The following is a 16,765-nucleotide window of genomic DNA, read 5'->3' as shown; positions in this document are numbered from 1 at the left end:
GCTGTGTAATTTCCTGTTTTCAAATGGGAAAAATGACAAAAAAACATACCCCTCTTTCTCCAATACCTACAAAAATTAAACTTCAGTACACAGAGATTTTTTAATAGCAGTAGGCTGCTGAGTGAGTCTGTAAACAGATGAGTAGCTCTATTTTATTTATTTTTGGTACTGGGGACTGAACTCTATCCCCAGTCCTCTTTATTTTGACACAGATTCTTACTAAATTTCAAAGGCTGGCCTGGAACTTGTGAGCCTCCTGCCTCTGCCTCTTGAGTTTGTTGGGATTATAGGTGTGCATCACCAGACAGGGACAGATAAATATTTTAAAGGGATTAGTGATACAAATTTCACCAACAAAACAAAACAAAATTAAAGACTGCATGTTGAGGTTTCTTTGGGGATAAAAATCTCAATTTACCTTCAAATGACTTGGGTGGAAACTACCAAACCCCACTCCCACAAGAAAAAGAAGAGAAAGTAATATGATAGTGTTAACATCTGGGGAAGCTGGGTAAAGGACACACATCTTGCAGAACTGACGTTTGAAATTATTTTGAACTAAGGACTAGGAACTGTGCATAGAATAGCCAAACTTTTTGAAATTACAGCATCACTCATTCAAAGATGTTTATTATGTTTGTATATGTCTATGTGACAGAGAACAACAGCTGGGAATAATCTGCAGGGTTTGAAATTTCTAGTCTACTCTTTAAAAACCTAAGAGGTACTATTTACATATATGACTTTAGACCAAATTTTCAACCCAGGCATCACAGAAATCTGTGGGAGAACGGCTAAACAGAACCATGCCACAGATGTTCTAAGAGCCCTCTCTATTTCCACAATAAGTTAAAAAACAAGAATCCTAAACTCAAAAAAAAATGTGAGCCTCTGGATAGAACTGTTAAGTCAATGGGAAGTTAATGAACCCTGAGGGTGAGTTCCAGAAAATGCCATCTGCAGAGTGACCGTCAGGAAATCCACTTCAGCACAGGCTCTTCCTGTGGCCAATTTCTGTTTGGTGATTTGCATATTTTAGCCCCAAATCTAGAAATGATGAAGCTGTGCTGGTCATGACAGAATTCTGTTTTTTGGTGTGATCAAACTGTGGCAGGTTCCCAGGACTTAACCCGGAAGGAGGCAGGGCCACATTTTTTCTCAAGAAAAACAGACTGAGCGCTCTTGGAAACCGATCCAGCAGAAGTTCCAATCCCAGTGCCCTCTGCTAGTTTCCGCGATGGCATCTCAACAGCCAGGAAACACACCCTCGTGTGTAAGGGATCACACACACAGCCATACTTCAAGGAGCCTGGATGAGAATAAAGACCTCCATGAGAACAGAAGCTTGCTTTTCTCCCACAAGAAGAATGAGCAACACTCAACACTGCCTCACACCCAAGCAGCCCATGACCAGGGCAGGCCCGTGCAGACGCCATTTCTGGTGTCACAGTGCCTCAGTTTCTTCACCTGTGCACGTGCAACACTGCCAGTACCCTCAGAGGCCTGTCAGGAGGACCAGAAAAATGATGTCTACAAAGTGTTTCAATTGCAAGGATGAAAAGAGCTATAAATATGAGGTCAAAGCAGTACTAAAAAAACATTTTAAAGCTACAGCCACCTTCTTTCTTTTGAAATGAGAACCACAGGAAGATCAAAGCAGAGCCACTGCCTGCTGACTGCTGCAGGCCTCCTCCTCCCTTCACCTGGCAGAAGCCCCAGAGAAAAAGGTCTACGGTGATATGTAACTGGACTAACAGAATCTGCAGACTAGCCGTACCACGGCTTCCTGAACACCCTGAGCAGAAGCACTGGAAAACCAGCACGGCCTCCACACAGCTTGTCCCGCTCTGCTTGAAAGTAAAGGCAGCCTGGGAAGAGAAAGCAAACACGCAGGGAACGCGGCTCCCCTGCCACCCTCTGCCCAGGCCTGGCACAGCGACTGCACCAGGCGGTGGCAGCTTGCGCAACACCTTGCTTAACCTTGGCTCTGCTACCCCCTTAGCCGTGAAGACGGGCGAGGGGAGAGGAATCAAGCTTATGGGAAATAAACCCAATCAAAGCCCAGCGATTACAAACGTTTCTCCTGTATCACACCCACGGGCTGGCCAAGAGCCCAGAATTTTCATTACAACTTTTCAAAGAAAGGGAGACGAGGAAGAAAAAATATTTCATGAAAGCATTATCAAGGCCCCAACCCAGGATGCCCTGCTGTACAACCAAAATTTGTGAGAGGTCAGCTTTTCAGGGAGGCAAAAACCCAGCATGTGGAAACCTGCCGCCTTCTGTACAGTGGGAGGGGCTCTCAAAACGACCAGCTTTCTGCACTGAAGCCTGGCTTCACAGATCATTAAAGGTTTCTGAACCTCAGAGAAAGGAGGCAGAGTTAAGGAAATAAATCAAAAGTTCCTCTGGGATGCACAAATGCCTACTTGGATAGGCTTTCAGCACGAAGACCCCCCACAGTAAACAACAGGGAGGACGCTTCACAATAAAAGCAGGAAACAGCTTCCTGTTATAAGCAATATACTTTTTGAAGTAAAGGTTATGTCTGCTATAAAAAATGACCCCTGCTGTGAGTGCAGGGACGGGGGCTGGGGCTAGGCAGGGGTGAGGAAAGAAAACAAGGGAGTGAGCAAAAAGCCAGAAAAATGTTCCACGGGTGCCCAGTGACCAACAAGTTAAAATGCCTGTGATGTTTCGCAGGTAGGACGTGAGACAGGAGAGCTACGGCACTAGTCTCTTGCCATTCTTGCCTGAGAATGGAAATCACTTTCCCACAGCTAGAAAGAATGCTCTTGCTTTTCTTAGGCTGCACATAGGTGAAGACCTGGGAAGGTCTTGGGAAGGTCTTGTCATCTTGAAGGGGGCCTTGCGTTTCTTCAGCAAGCACATGCTGTCTCAGAGCCAGCGGAAGGAGGGAGCAGAAGGCTACCAAGGCAGGGCCCTGGAGTTGAGCAGAGCATCTTCTCACACTGCATCAGTCTGCCTCGGACCAGATTAGCTTGTGACAGCAGCCAGGTGAGGCAGCAGGGAGAGGAGTGGAACTGTCCCACCTCTGCCAGGATTCAGTGGGGTACAAAGGCTCAGGGAAAGGCTGAAAATTCAGTCTGGAAAACTGATGGCACACTCCAGAGCAGTGTTCCACCTTAAAATCCAGGGCTCCTAGGTTGGTCTGTGACAGCCATTTCCAGAGATTTTGCGGGGTGGGGGTAGGGGTGGGGGTGGGGTGGAGGTGAGGGTTGGGGGGGACACAACAACGGTACTGGATGGAACTCTGGTATCCAAGCTTTGCTTTCAACAGATGTTTTAAAACAAAGCAGCAAAGAGATGAGGGCCTGTGTCTGGTGAATTGCTGCTATCACGCTTCAGCTGTCGTTTACCAAAACATGCAGGACTGAAGAACTGCCTGGTGCTGATACTGTCATCATGGACAAGGTTCCTGCAGTGCATCTGGGGTCATAACTGAAGCAAATGGTCTCTGCCTGCAGGAAAGACCCTACTATTTCAGGCATGAGTATGCCCAGCCTGGGCACTGCCAGTCTTTGCTCAGGTCTGCTCTGGGTGTCAAAATGGCCCAGTCAATGGTCAGTCTAGGCATGCACTGCTGTGCCAAGTAACAACTTTAAATCCTAACATGAACATTTTCTCAAGATAGGCTCAATTCAAAAGAACAAAACCTCCATTAAAACTCAGGTTACCTAGGAAGAACGCACAGATGCACAGCAGGTACAGAATTACTACTTGTGCCTGCCTGCCAATCTGGTGAAGAAAAAGGCCAAGCGCAGGATGGGGGTGACCCTGGCCCTACTGGCCACTTTCTCCTTTCTGTGGATATCAGGTTTCATAGACGGACAAATAATAAATATCCCAAGGAGCTTACCTAGATTGATGTTGCTGGTTCCTGAGGCATGCATGGACAGCGGAGACAGGCTGGGCAGATGTGCCAACCACCCTGATCCACACAAAGAGCGCCCGAGAGGCAGTTAGGACAACAGTTCTCTATATCCCAGGGCTTCGCACTTCACCGTAGGAAAGGTGAAGTAAACTCAGATTTCAGCTTACTAAAAAGAAAACACGTCAAAAAACGAAACTGTACAAAACCACCAGGAGTTCAGGATCAACAGGAATGCTGTAGAGGATAGAGCACTGGTCAACAGACAGCAACGATACTTTGAGGACATTTTTGGCAAGGAATTTCAAACAATTTTTTTTCTTTTTCTTTTTTTTTTTGGGTACCAGGGACTGAACCCAGGGCAATTTACCACTAAATTACATCCTCAGCTCCTTCTAATTTTTGAGACAGGGTTTCCATAAGTTAAATCATTAAGGCTTGAATTTGCAATCTTCCAGTCTCAGTCTCCTGAGTTGCTGCAATATACCACCGTACTTGACTTCAAATAAGTTTTAACGTTTTAGAACACCTGCCCTTCAAAAAATTTCAAGACACAATTCCCTGAGCCTCCCATTACCACCTAATGTCCACACTGCACAGTTTAGCACTTGGTTTCACTCCAACTTGCACTGTGGCAATTAAACAGTCAGAGATTCCTAGGGAACAAAACCACCTCTTTATCTCCTCACCATGCTCCATAATCACAGGCAGTGTCTGATAACTGACTGGTATAAAGAACCAACTATGAACTTCCTAATTTCCCACTATCCAAACATTCTACTTCAAGGATTTCTAGAAAACTTTCATAATAAATAGAACCACTTACAGACTTGCCAGATATTAAAAGCATAGTAAATAGTAGAAAGAGAGAGAGAACACAGTATTGTACAAAAGAAAACAGTACCCTGGAGTTTGAATCTAAGAAAAGTACACAGGACAAATAGGTACATACCCCTATTTGTAAACATGTCATCTTAATACAGATACAGAAAGACCACAGAAAGCGCTTTCTATCCTTTAGACGTATCATTCTGCCTAATATCTGGTAGACATGAAATGGTCCTGAGAAGCATATGGACTTTTCTCCTGAATCACCTGGAAGGTTTATAAGATCAAATGAAGTAAGAGCTTCAAGTTTTATAAGCAAAATGTAGGTACTCTAGTAAACAGCACCTAAAGAGTACAGCTTCCCACCGTGCCCCCCAAGGTGGCAGATGGGAGGGAAGCCATCTTGGAACTTCAGATCAACCCATCTGGCAGCAAGAAAACAAAGGCCAGACTGAGTCTGGCCAAATTCCTGATCTACAAAAATCATGATATATAATAAAAATCTTTGCTGTTTTACACCATTAAGTTAATATTTTTAGAAGTGTGAGTTTTTAGAAATGTACTAAAGATGTTTTTTAAACCCCACATTCCACAGAAAGCACCTAGTTCACTGGCTCTCTCCTTCGCTTTGTGAAACCAGCCACATCACATTCTTCTTATTGTTCCACAAGTTCCAGATTCTTTAAAATCAAAGCACCTCCCTTGGTAACTTAAGGCCATCAAACCTCTGACCTGATTTCATGTGTTTCATTAGCATATTTCCCATACAGTATCTGTGGGGAGGAGAACCATGTTCTGATCTTAAAGGGGCATGCCTAGAACAATGATCACTAAATCCCAAAGACACTGGATATACCTTGCTCCAGCCAGCTAAAACAATCAACCACATGAAAGTCACCATTTCGCTCCAAACTTAAAAAAAAAAATCCAACTCCTGAACAGGAGGACAGAGAATTACAGCAGCTGAACATACAAAATCAAAGGCCTCACTGAAGAAAAACTTCATCTTAAGACTGTTCAGAACACCCTCAATGGTGCTGCACTCATACAGCAAAGACATAGAATAAAACATTCCAGAAACTGTTCTTAAGATAATAAAATGGCATATGATGGTGACTCACAGACTGAAAGAAAAAAATCCATAAACAGTCATAGGACGCTTACAAAGCTGCAGAGATCTGGCAACCTGAGCTTCTGGTCCCTCATCCCTTCTTTCTCTGTCTCTCTCGTTACTGTTTTGAAGTCAAGCCATAAAGACAATATTTTATTCTTGACTGATACAATAAAACTGCTAAGAAACAATAGGTTTTAATCTTTAAATAATCTAGAACACAGAACCGCTGTGCAGAAGTAGTGCTGAGTGGCTGACGAACAGAACAGAAAGGCCTAGTGTGGCAAAGTGAACCCCAAGCTCTAGTCTTAGTGTCTTGGGACACTTGAGTTAACAAGGATTTTCGGTCCATTACATAAAGCCAAAAGCCTAGGGCACCCAGGTTTCATTGGTCTTAAAAACAAAAACACAGCCTTGCAAACCAACACAGTGAGCAAAGGATGAGGAAACCATTTCCTTGAACACTAGAAGTTAAATTTTATCTTTTAGGACTGATTATTATATCTCTGTGGTTACGATGTATTCCTAACCCATTATTCTCAAGTGTGAACACACATATTTCATTTTTTTTCTCTTTCAACAACACACATTTCATTTTTGACAAATATTAAGTCAGACCCTATAAGGGGGCACTAAAAGTAACGTAAAGAGGTATGAAAATGTGGTTCCTGCCCAGAAGGCCTTGCATTTGACACAGATACATGTATGCATCCATGTGTACAACAGAAATGTATGGAAAAGAGGAAGCAGAGTCAAGTCCAAAACAAAATAAAAATCAATAGTCAAAGGGCAGAATAAAATGGAAGAGACAGTTGGGCCTCTGTGTGAACAGAAGGTGGCCTACAGGAGGGTACACAAGACTCTCACAACTGTGCAGCCCAGCAAGGCCTCTGTGGGCGAGGTCGCTGAGGAGCACCCATCCACCTGGCTGCTTCCAGAGCAGCACCACCCACCTGGTCCCTTTCCTAGGCTGAGAGCTTGGCTCACGCCCATACTAAATGGCACAAGTCTGGGGTTATCAAAAGCTCCCCCCAAACTCCCAACTTGGCTTACTGTGATGGCGCAAGTAACTCAACAGTCAGATCCTGGGCCTTAGGACACCATACTGAGAGAACTCAGAAGATGACTGAAGACAGAACAAAGACTCAAATTTCCAAAGAGGACAAAAGAAAATAACAAGGGCCATCAGTAGTAAAACTTAATAGAAAAACCAAACTCCCCAGGGGCAGGGGTGCAGCTCAGCGCAGGGTGGGTAGCATCCCCAGCTCTGCCCCTCCTGACACAAACAGGGAAATTGAACAGTTCAGAAAGAAAACAACTCAACGAATGCTGGCATTTCAAGAAACTTCTACCCACCCCCTTGCTTTTCATATTCACATAATACAATTAACAGTTTTCAAATTACATACAACAGGAAAATATTTCACTTGGGGTAGATGTTTTCAGACTGAGGTTAATGTTTTACTTTTCAAAACAATAATTTTTACTCCAGTCTCTCAAGCATTATCAAAGACATAACTTCAAGTAAGATTAAAATGAACCAATTATTCAAGGATAATCATTTCAGATACATTTTTTTTAAGCTTTAAGAAAAAAAAATGTGGAACACTTAACGAATTTGCATGTCATCCTTGCGCAGGGGCCATGCTAATCTTCTCTGTGTCGTTCCAATTTTAGTATATGCGCTGCCGAAGCGAGCACTCAGATATGTTTTTAAATTGAATTTAAAGTAAGTTTTCTAAGACATGCTATATTTTTCAAACTAAGTTTGCAAACTAAGGTTTCAAAGTCAGAATGCGTTCACAGATCTTATAAGTCTTAAAAAAACACGCACAAAACAAAGCCACAAATGTCCACCTAAAAGTCATCCAGATAAACAAGATCCAGGCAAATAGTAAGAAATACCAACAGCAAATAACAAACTGATCCTTGTAGGCAGCATGCTATTCAACAGCGCCTTAAACATCCGAGGCATTCTTCATTTGGGTGCAGGTGCCACTAGCAATGAATTTCCCATCATCACGCGCCTACACACCATTTCCACTAGTCCTCATGCATAGGAGGAGGCCAAACACAGGCCTAAGACCCTGACACAGAACACAGCAAATATCCAAAGCCCTTTGTTTGAAAAGCCACAAAACATTTTAATACCTCCTTTTCTTTCCAACATCAGCACCAGGAGTTTCTTATATACAAATTATTTAATTGCTTTACTTACATAAGGGAAGCAGTCACCTCTGTTGGATTACCTTAGTTAAGACTGGAACCCACTCAAGGTATCCATACAGCTTAGACTATCAGAATTAATAGATTCAAAGGTACAGTACAGTGATGCAGCCACGTCAATTATAGCAGCTCAATTCACAATAGCTAAACTGTGGAACCAACCTAGATGCCCTTCAACAGATGAATGGATAAAGAAACGGTGGTATATATACACAGTGGAATATTAATCAGCCTTAAAGAAGAAAAAAAATTATGACATTTGCAGGCAAATGGATGGAGTTGGAGACTATCATGCTAAGTGAAGCCAGCCAATTCCAAAAAACCAAAGGCCAAATGTGTTCTCTGATAAGTGGATGCTGATCTACAATGGGGTGGGGGTGGGGGGAATGGAGGAACTTTGGATAGGGCAGAGGGGAGGGGCTATGGGGTGGGAAAGATGATGGAATGAGATGGACATTATTACCCTGTATACGTGTATGAGTGCACGAATGGTGTGACTCTGCATTGTGTACAACCAGAGAAATGAAAAGCTGTGCTCCAGTGTGTACAGAGTCAAAATGCATTCTGTCATTTATAACTAATTAGAACAAATAATTTAAAAAGAATAGATTCAAGCCCGGGAACAACCCCTCAGCACTGCAATTTCTGTAAGATCACAGCACTTGCCAAAATTCACTGCCTGTTTCTACTGGCAATCCCATTTGCCTTGAATGGAAAATTCCAACTGTTTGCACCCAGGCAGGGTCAGTTATCAGGAGAAACAGCAGGGCACACGCTCTCTCCTACTCATCTCCTCAACCCCTCAAAGTGCTTACATTCATCCTCACATGGAGGGATGGCAGCAAAAGAATGCAACACCTGAAAACACTGCAGAAGTAAAGAACACAAAAGCTTCTTATTCATAAGATAACATCAGTCTTTCAAATAAAAAGTTTTGTTAGAAACTGAAGCAGGGTCTTATAGTCTAACTCACACACTGCCTTCATGCTACACAGTCTTGAGAAGTGTAGGATTTTATATGAAATAAGACAGGAGTCATAACTGTGTTTCTAGGGGGAAATGGGAAAATTCTAGAGTAGAGATGGGAAAATAACTCCAGTAAATTCTAGGGCTGGGAATGTAGCTCAGTGGCAGAGCACCTGCATGTCAAGGCCCTGAGTTCCATTCCTAGCAGCACAAAAGAGAAAAAGAGAAGGCTTAAAGAAATTCTAATATTGAGAATGGAAATAAGCCCAGATACTTTTCTATATGTTCGAAATACTTTGTAATAATTTGAAAAACAAAAATCCAAAAAAATCAACCCCTAGTAGTGAAACAATTTACAACTTAAAAGAATGAATAAAGACACTAAGAATGAACGTGCCTTACAGGGTGAGGGTTCTGAAGTCTGCATAGCTGTAAACAGCAGCTGCTCCCAGCACTTTTACTATAGATTTGAATCACCTGGGGAGCTTATTAAAATGCAGATTCTGGCTCAATGGCCATGGACAAAGGGCCTGAGAGTCTGCAATTTTCACAAGCTCCCAGGTGATGGTGATAACGCAGCCCTGAGGACCCCACTGGGGGCAGCCAGGAGCTTCTTAAGCAGTGTTATGTGACTGCACCACATTTGGCAGTTCTCAATAGTGTCAACTTCTTCAGGAAGTCCATACTTTGTTATGAAACATTAGATTAAGCATTAATGAGGCTGGAAACTTGTTTATCTAAGGTTATAATCTGAAATTAAATAAAGTTCATGCTGTAACCTCATAATGAATGCTAGAATCATTTTTAACCTCTCAAGATTAACAGAATCTTAATTACTTGGTCTTAAAGTCCTTTCTCAACAGTATTTTTTGTTGGGGAAAATAAGCCCTATGCAAATGACATTTTTGCCTGGAGAAAAAGAACAATTAATATCTAGTGGTTATGCACATATTTAAAAGAATTCAATTCACAGGAATATGGCCAAGAAAAATGGTTGATTTTCATGTTATTTCTCAAATTAAAAATCTCAATCTGCAAAATCAGCCAATGTTAATAAAAACATCAAAACCAACTGTCCCTTCACCTGGGCTCTTGGGCCATATCGAACAGTAGCACATTTTCTTTTCTTTTTTTTTTTTTTTTTTTTTTTTTTTTTGCTGTGCTGGGGATTGAACCCAGGGCCTTGTGCTTGCAAGGCAGGCACTCTACCAACTGAGCTATATCCCCAGCCTGCACATTTTCAATAGGAAAATCAAGATAAAAGGCCGGTTTCCATTCTCAGAAAGTCAATTTTCAACTCCCCATTTTCTATCTTCCTGTAAATCTGAATTATTACTAAGCTTCCTGCTCAGTTCCTATCCATACATGTTGCTCCTCCTGTTCCTGGCTCCACAACTCAGCCAGGGATGCCCTCACTGCTCTTCTCAAAAGTCTTCAGAAATGGGTCCTGCTTTCACTCACTCAAACACTCTTTGGAGGTAGTTCAAGGTCCCCCAAGCTCTACTCCAAGCTAGAATTTGGGCCCCAGTTCTCCTGTATCTGCTTATTTAATCTCTGCACATGTGTCTGTCCCTGCTGGGCATGTTTTACAATTTCCTGCCTCTGTGGTTTTGCTCATGATACTTCCTATGGCTGGAAAGTTACTTTTCCTTCACCCTCCCAACCAACCCCATCAAAAAATGAGCACCACCATCAAAGTCCACTTTCTTTTTTTTTTTTTTTTTTTTTTTTTGCGGTGCTGGGGATCGAACCCAGGGCCTTGTGCTTGGCAAGGCAAGCACTCTACCGAGTGAGCTCTCCCCAGCCCCAAAGTCCACTTTCAAAATCATGTTTTGAAATTAGCCCTTCAGGAACCCTAGCCTGTATGATCACTTTGTGGGGCCTGAATCATCACCCACCAAGGGTCGAGACATTCTGCCAAGTACTGCAAGGCATGTAAAGGGTCCACCTTCCCCCTGCAATGGCAGCTCTCTGCAGGGCAGGGGTGGCACCCAGTTTCTTGATAGACACTCCACCCATTAAAGCACTTACCCTAGGGTTGGGGAGATAGCTCAGTTGGTAAAGTGCTTGCCTTGCAAGCACAGAGCCCTGGGTTCGATCCCCAGCACCACAAAAAAGAAAAAAAAAAGCACTTACCCTAAACTTTAAAAAAAAACTGAATGATATGGAATGTTTAGTTCTGAAAATGAAAATGAACTTCTAGTAGAGTAACTATTAATGCATCATGAATGGGCTTACAGATAACATAAGCTTAACCTCTGTTGGGTTAGGTGCCCAGAAATACTGGAAAGTCACGTACATGCCTTCAAGCCTTCCCTCTCCTCCAGAGACTGGCAGCGTAGGGCACCTCTCCCCTTCCAAGTTAGGCAGATCAAAATGTTCACTGCATCTGAGACAAGAACAGCAGTGCCAGGTCACCAAGGAGGTGCTCCCATCTACAGCCCAATGCTAGGAACAGCATACAGCACTGTGGACAAAGGTCAGGATTCAACTGACAGTCACCCAGGTGTCAGAGAAGGAGAGAGACACTCTCAGAGTAAGAGAAGGCAAATGTCACTATGGTCTGAGAAAATATCTCATGGTTTTGCAGAAAATGGCAATGCATGTTAAAAAAAAAAAAAAAAAAAAATATATATATATATATATATATATATATATATATGATTTTATATTATCCATAATATTGCCCCTCTAAGTTTAAGATTTGGCTGTATCAGATCTCCTATTTTTTTCAGGTATGATCTTAACATCAAAGGCCATGTAACTCATCTACCCAACAATAAAGCAGCAGCGCTCAAAGCAAAATCCAGAGGCCTGGTTTCTTATTGTCATCTTAGAAGGCCAGTGACCGAATACTCACTGTGATTCACACAAACATACCAACACCCAAAACTAAGATGTGGTTTAGGACAAATGGTGCCTTGAGGGGGAATTACGTTGTCAAGGTGGACCTGAGATGTTCAGCTGACTTCTTACCACATTCTGCTACTAATTATACATTGTATAAGCATATTAAAGGGAAACAAATGGTCATAGAGAGGGAGAGGGAGAAACAGAGTGGGTAGAATAAACTACAGGGTATATGTACAACCAAGATACTAAAAGATTTGAATTGCAGTATTCCCTTGGGTACCATGAGGTTAACATGTAATACCCATCCAACTAAACCTCTATAAACAGTTGGTTTTCCACACTGTGGCCACTATTCCCACTTCAGTGGGTAGCAACGTTCAGAGAAAAGTCAGATTTAGTTCCTGTATAATAAACAGCAGAAACCAAAAGAGCTAGAAAAACTGTTTATGGCCATGCCCACCGGGATCCCTCCTCTGACGTAACTGCACAAGATGAACTGGCAGAAACCCAGTCCCCTCAACCCAGCTTCAAGGGTGAGGAGGAATGTTCCTAAACTAAGGAGGGCCCTCCACTCCTCCCAGCTTTTCAACTGAAAGGGTCTGGCAGGACAGATTAATGAAAACAGGTAGTTACTTATCTTATTCAGGCCCAACAAAGAAGAACAACTGCCTTCAAGTGTTCTTACGCATTCTTCACAGACATTACCTCACTTAAATTCTCCAAACAGTTCTAAGGGGTAGGAATTATCACTCCATTTCATACATACAAATTTTAAAAGAGAGAGCTTGAATAACTTGAGGCTCACAGCAAGTGAGTGGCAGAGGCAGCCAGAACCATTACTGTTCTCAGGCACAGCAAACGCTAAAGGTGTGCACACGTTTTTATAAAGATGGTAGCACTATTTATAAAACGCTCATGCACACAACCATAACTTCAGATAAAACAGCTTCTCCAGTCAGGATGTGACCTGAACGCCCCACTTCCCAGCTCCAAGCAGACTGCACAAAGATCATCAAGTACTACAGTTCCCAGTAAGGCCCAGAATAGCACACAGGGCTGCTGGCCCTGCTCCATGCCAGACGGGTATGTTCTTTTGGATGCTCATGCCCTTCTGAAGTTTCAAGTCACTTAAGAACAGCAAAGAAATGAGTTTAACAACTCTGGCAGACAGGAGGTGAATGTGGGAAGTACTAGATTAGAGAGATTCACTATAAAAAAAAAAAAAAAAAAAAAAAAGCAAGACCATAAGATTTTTACCAAGAAAGTTTGAACCAAAAACACTGGTACCTGCAGATCTTCCCATCTTCTGAAGCAAAAATGAAAAACCACCTTTGACCTCTCCTCCCTCAGGGCTGTGAATGATTAGCCTGGCTACACTGATAACTAAGAAAATAGTAGATGAGTGCCTCTCCCAGCTGATTACAGTATTTATAGGTTTACCCTACTACCAAATTCCTCCCTTGCAGTCCAAAGAGAGCAGGACACTGAATGCCCAGCAGGTCAGCCACAATAAATCTTCCATTTCTGCAAACCAGTCTCCCATTTACTCCATTGATGGTGCCCTGTGAGTAAGAGGAAGGGTGCCAGAAGAGAAGGGAACAGCCTCAGCAAGTGAGTGACGGGCAAAGGTCTTAGGAAAGACAACCACAGGCAGCTCACAAGGCTGGTGCACCAAGAGCAGCTATGAGAAGAAAAGGCTGTTTAGGTGCCATCAACAAAAAGGGACACCCAAGAGTGAGAGGACAGATAATAAGTTAACTTTCAGATCAAAGAGCCTTACCTAGGTTAAAGGTTAGTCAGGTCTGTTTCCACCACAGAGATAAAACACTAGATAAAACTGTCTGGCATTTCTTAATGATAGACCATAGACTCTTGATGCAATGCTTAATTGTGCCACTGTAAGTACTTTTTAAACGAGAAAGATAAAAATGATTGTCAAGAGATTTCTTGTGTAAAATTCTTCATGGTTTACAACTTTTAGCAGAGCACAGGGATATATAAAACGAGTTAAGAGGGACAAGCTGGCTGTTCACAACTTCAGGACAAATTTATTCATATGGATGCCTTTTCACTCAGCCAAACCAAAACTCCTACACTTGGGTCAAACCATTTTAAATTTTAAAAGTATGTATGAAGCCTAAACAATTGAAATCCCCAGACAACTTCAAGAATATTCATTTCAGTGTTTCACAGTAATTACCTCTTTCCAACCTGTTCTGGAAAAAGTAAAAAAATAAGTTGATTAAAGAGATCAGTTCCATAATAATTTTACTTTAATATTTATAAATGGCTCTCTCTCCCAACCACTCTCAATGACCCATCTCAGTATATTCAGATGCACAAAAAATATTAAAAGTTTAATCTAAGTACGGACTGACTGATATAGTCATCAACTGTATTAAGACCGTACTTAAAATCTCAGAACCTTTCTCTCCATTTTGCATCATGAGTTCCTTAAGGTACCACATAGTGAAGTATCAAGAAAGACAGTTCTTTCAAAAAAAAAAAAAGAGAGAAATAAAATTAAATAAGAGAAATTGGTAAAGGATACCAAGAGAAAACAAAAAAGCAGACCAACAAAAATTCTACTACCCACTCTTATAATGGATATTCTTCCTTTATCTTCCACTTCCTAAAAAACAGCCCAATGTATAGGCAGATTAAATATCAATTTAAATATCTGTCCAACCTCCCTCACCCCCCCCCCCAAAAAAGTCCTGGGGAGTACTTCCAGTTATTGGGTCTTACTGGTAAGTGGTGGTCCATTCCCTAGTGACCCCTATACTCTGGCCTAGCCAAAAGTCTAGTCTCTCCCACCCTCAATACCACCTGTAAGAAGAGCAGGAGGGCAGATTACAAGCAAATGAAACTGAACTCCTTCCAGCAATATCCTCATATAATTTCACTTGTAAGTTTCTTCAGCAAAACCTCCTACCCCAAGTTTATCAGTAGTATTGTCCGATCTGATCCCCAGCTTTGTAAAATATCAAAGGAATTTTTAAAAATTCTTCACTTAAGCAACTTACTAAAAAAACCCGGGGCTGGGGAGATAGCTCAGTCGGTAGAGTGCTTGCCTTGCAAGCACAAGGCCCTGAGTTCTGATCCCCAGCACCCAAAAAAAAAAAAAACAAAAAAAAAAAAAAACAAAAAAACCCTTATGTATCAGTCCAATGAGAAGTGCATACTTTTAGGGCTAGAATATTAAGAGTTAAAAATTACTCTTCAAAAGGGCAACTTTATATGAAGGGGGAAAATCCTAACATAATTCAAATTACAGGGAATCACAAATCCCTTAATTCTCTTGTCTGGCTTGGTTAATGACCTTTGCCAATTATCGAATCCAAACCAGTGATAAATGGCATTTCCTATCCCAGTCACTATAGTTAACATTAGAGGTTCAGACCCCACAATCCCTCCCCCAACTCACCCTCTGCTCCCCAAGGCTTTTCTATTCCTACAGTTACAACACAGTTCCTTCAGGGGGATGAGCGTATGTCACTTTACCATCTAAAATCACAGGCTAAAATTAAAAGTCAAGGAAGTGGGGCCAATACAATCTTAAACGCCACCCTTAGTCTGAGCACTGCACAGGGTTAAAGGAAACCATTTCCTAAGATCAAATGCAGAGAAGCAGCAGGAGCAAAGAGGGGGGGGGAAAAAAAATCAAGTTACATAAAGTCCGATTGTACTCACTGTTTCCTTATTGGGAAGCAGCTCTTTTCTAATTCTGAAGAAGTTCTTGCCGTACTGCCTGAGTCCCTTAACGAAGCGTTTCTATGATAAAAAGAAACAAATGGGATGTAAAACCCAAAAACAAAACAGGATGTCAGCAAAGCAAAGATATCTGCAATCAGCAAAATAACAACCACCAAAAAAAGTCTCAGCTAGGGAATATTGACTATGCTGGAAGAATATTTCGGCAGCACAGCTGGGACTCACCCGTGGACGAGGGCCTGGGGCAGCCCCCATCGGAACCCCAACCCGGGCAGCGCATTTAAGAGAAAGACATACTCTCTCTATAGCTAAGATTGTCTCCTATGCCACCAGACGTAGTCTGACCCACGAAGGTCTAAACAACAAATATGCCCATGTTTCAATAAAACAGCACAACTGCTTTCTGCTCCAGAACGAAGCTTCCCAGAAGTGTTGGGCAGAAGGGAAACAGAACCAAGCCTGGTGACTCTTCCAGAAGGGCACCCTAGGGGGTTAAAAGGCCCGATTCTTTAATCCCGAAATTCGCCAGGAAGGCACGGATATCGCCGAAGCCCGCCGGGAGCCCGAAGCCCAGCCGGCCTGCCCCGCCATCTCCGTCATTAAAAGCCACTCCAAATAAAGAATGGCCAGCACCTCTTCCTTCCTCCAGACACCCCTCACCGCCCCCTCCATTTTCGCAGCAGTCTCAGACTCGTCCCCGAGCCCGGCCCGGAGACTTTCACTTTGTCCCATTCCTCCCGAGCAGCCCTTCCCGCCCGGCCCCCACCTCCGGGCTGCGAGCCGGGTCCCGCGCGGCCGACCCCGGCAGCCACAGGTAAGTGCACGGGCCGGGGGCGGCGAGGGGCCGCTGCCTGTCACTCGGCGCCGCTCCACAAAGCGCAGGGCGGAGGCGGCCGCGGGCGGCTCGGCGTGTGACCGCGGCGGGGCCGCGCGGCGCGGGGCGCGGGGGGCGCGGGGCTGAGGCCGCTGCCGCCGCCGCCGCCGGGGGAGGAGGCTGGAGCGCGGCGCGCAGAGCCCGGCGCGGCCGCGGGCGGCTGCAAAAGGCGGCCTGGATCGCCGCGCCGCCCGCCGGGGCCCCGCGCTCCGGCCCCGGCCCCGCCCCCGGCCCGACCCCCGCTGGGTAGCCAGAGCCTCCCGGCTGCGCTGCGCTCCCAGCGTCTTCCTTCCAGAGCAGC

At 43.6% G+C, this 16,765-nt stretch overlaps 1 protein-coding gene and 1 non-coding gene across 2 annotated transcripts in view; both read right to left on the bottom strand.

Moving 5' to 3' along the window:
* The window catches only part of Rere (arginine-glutamic acid dipeptide repeats), a 315,130-nt gene that overhangs the window by 56,928 nt on the left and 241,437 nt on the right, over positions 1–16,765 (bottom strand). The window contains 1 exon segment of the mRNA XM_047522366.1: positions 15,570–15,650. Within this exon segment, the coding sequence (XP_047378322.1) occupies positions 15,570–15,650 (81 nt within the window).
* Positions 7,426–7,532, bottom strand: LOC124968118 (U6 spliceosomal RNA). Its single transcript, XR_007105636.1, has one exon. It is a non-coding gene; the product is annotated as a U6 spliceosomal RNA (small nuclear RNA).

Source organism: Sciurus carolinensis, chromosome 1 (assembly GCF_902686445.1).
Source record: "Sciurus carolinensis chromosome 1, mSciCar1.2, whole genome shotgun sequence".
Lineage (NCBI taxonomy): Eukaryota > Metazoa > Chordata > Mammalia > Rodentia > Sciuridae > Sciurus > Sciurus carolinensis.
Note: the sequence above shows the minus strand (reverse complement) of the source record. Positions and strands in the feature narration are given on the sequence as shown.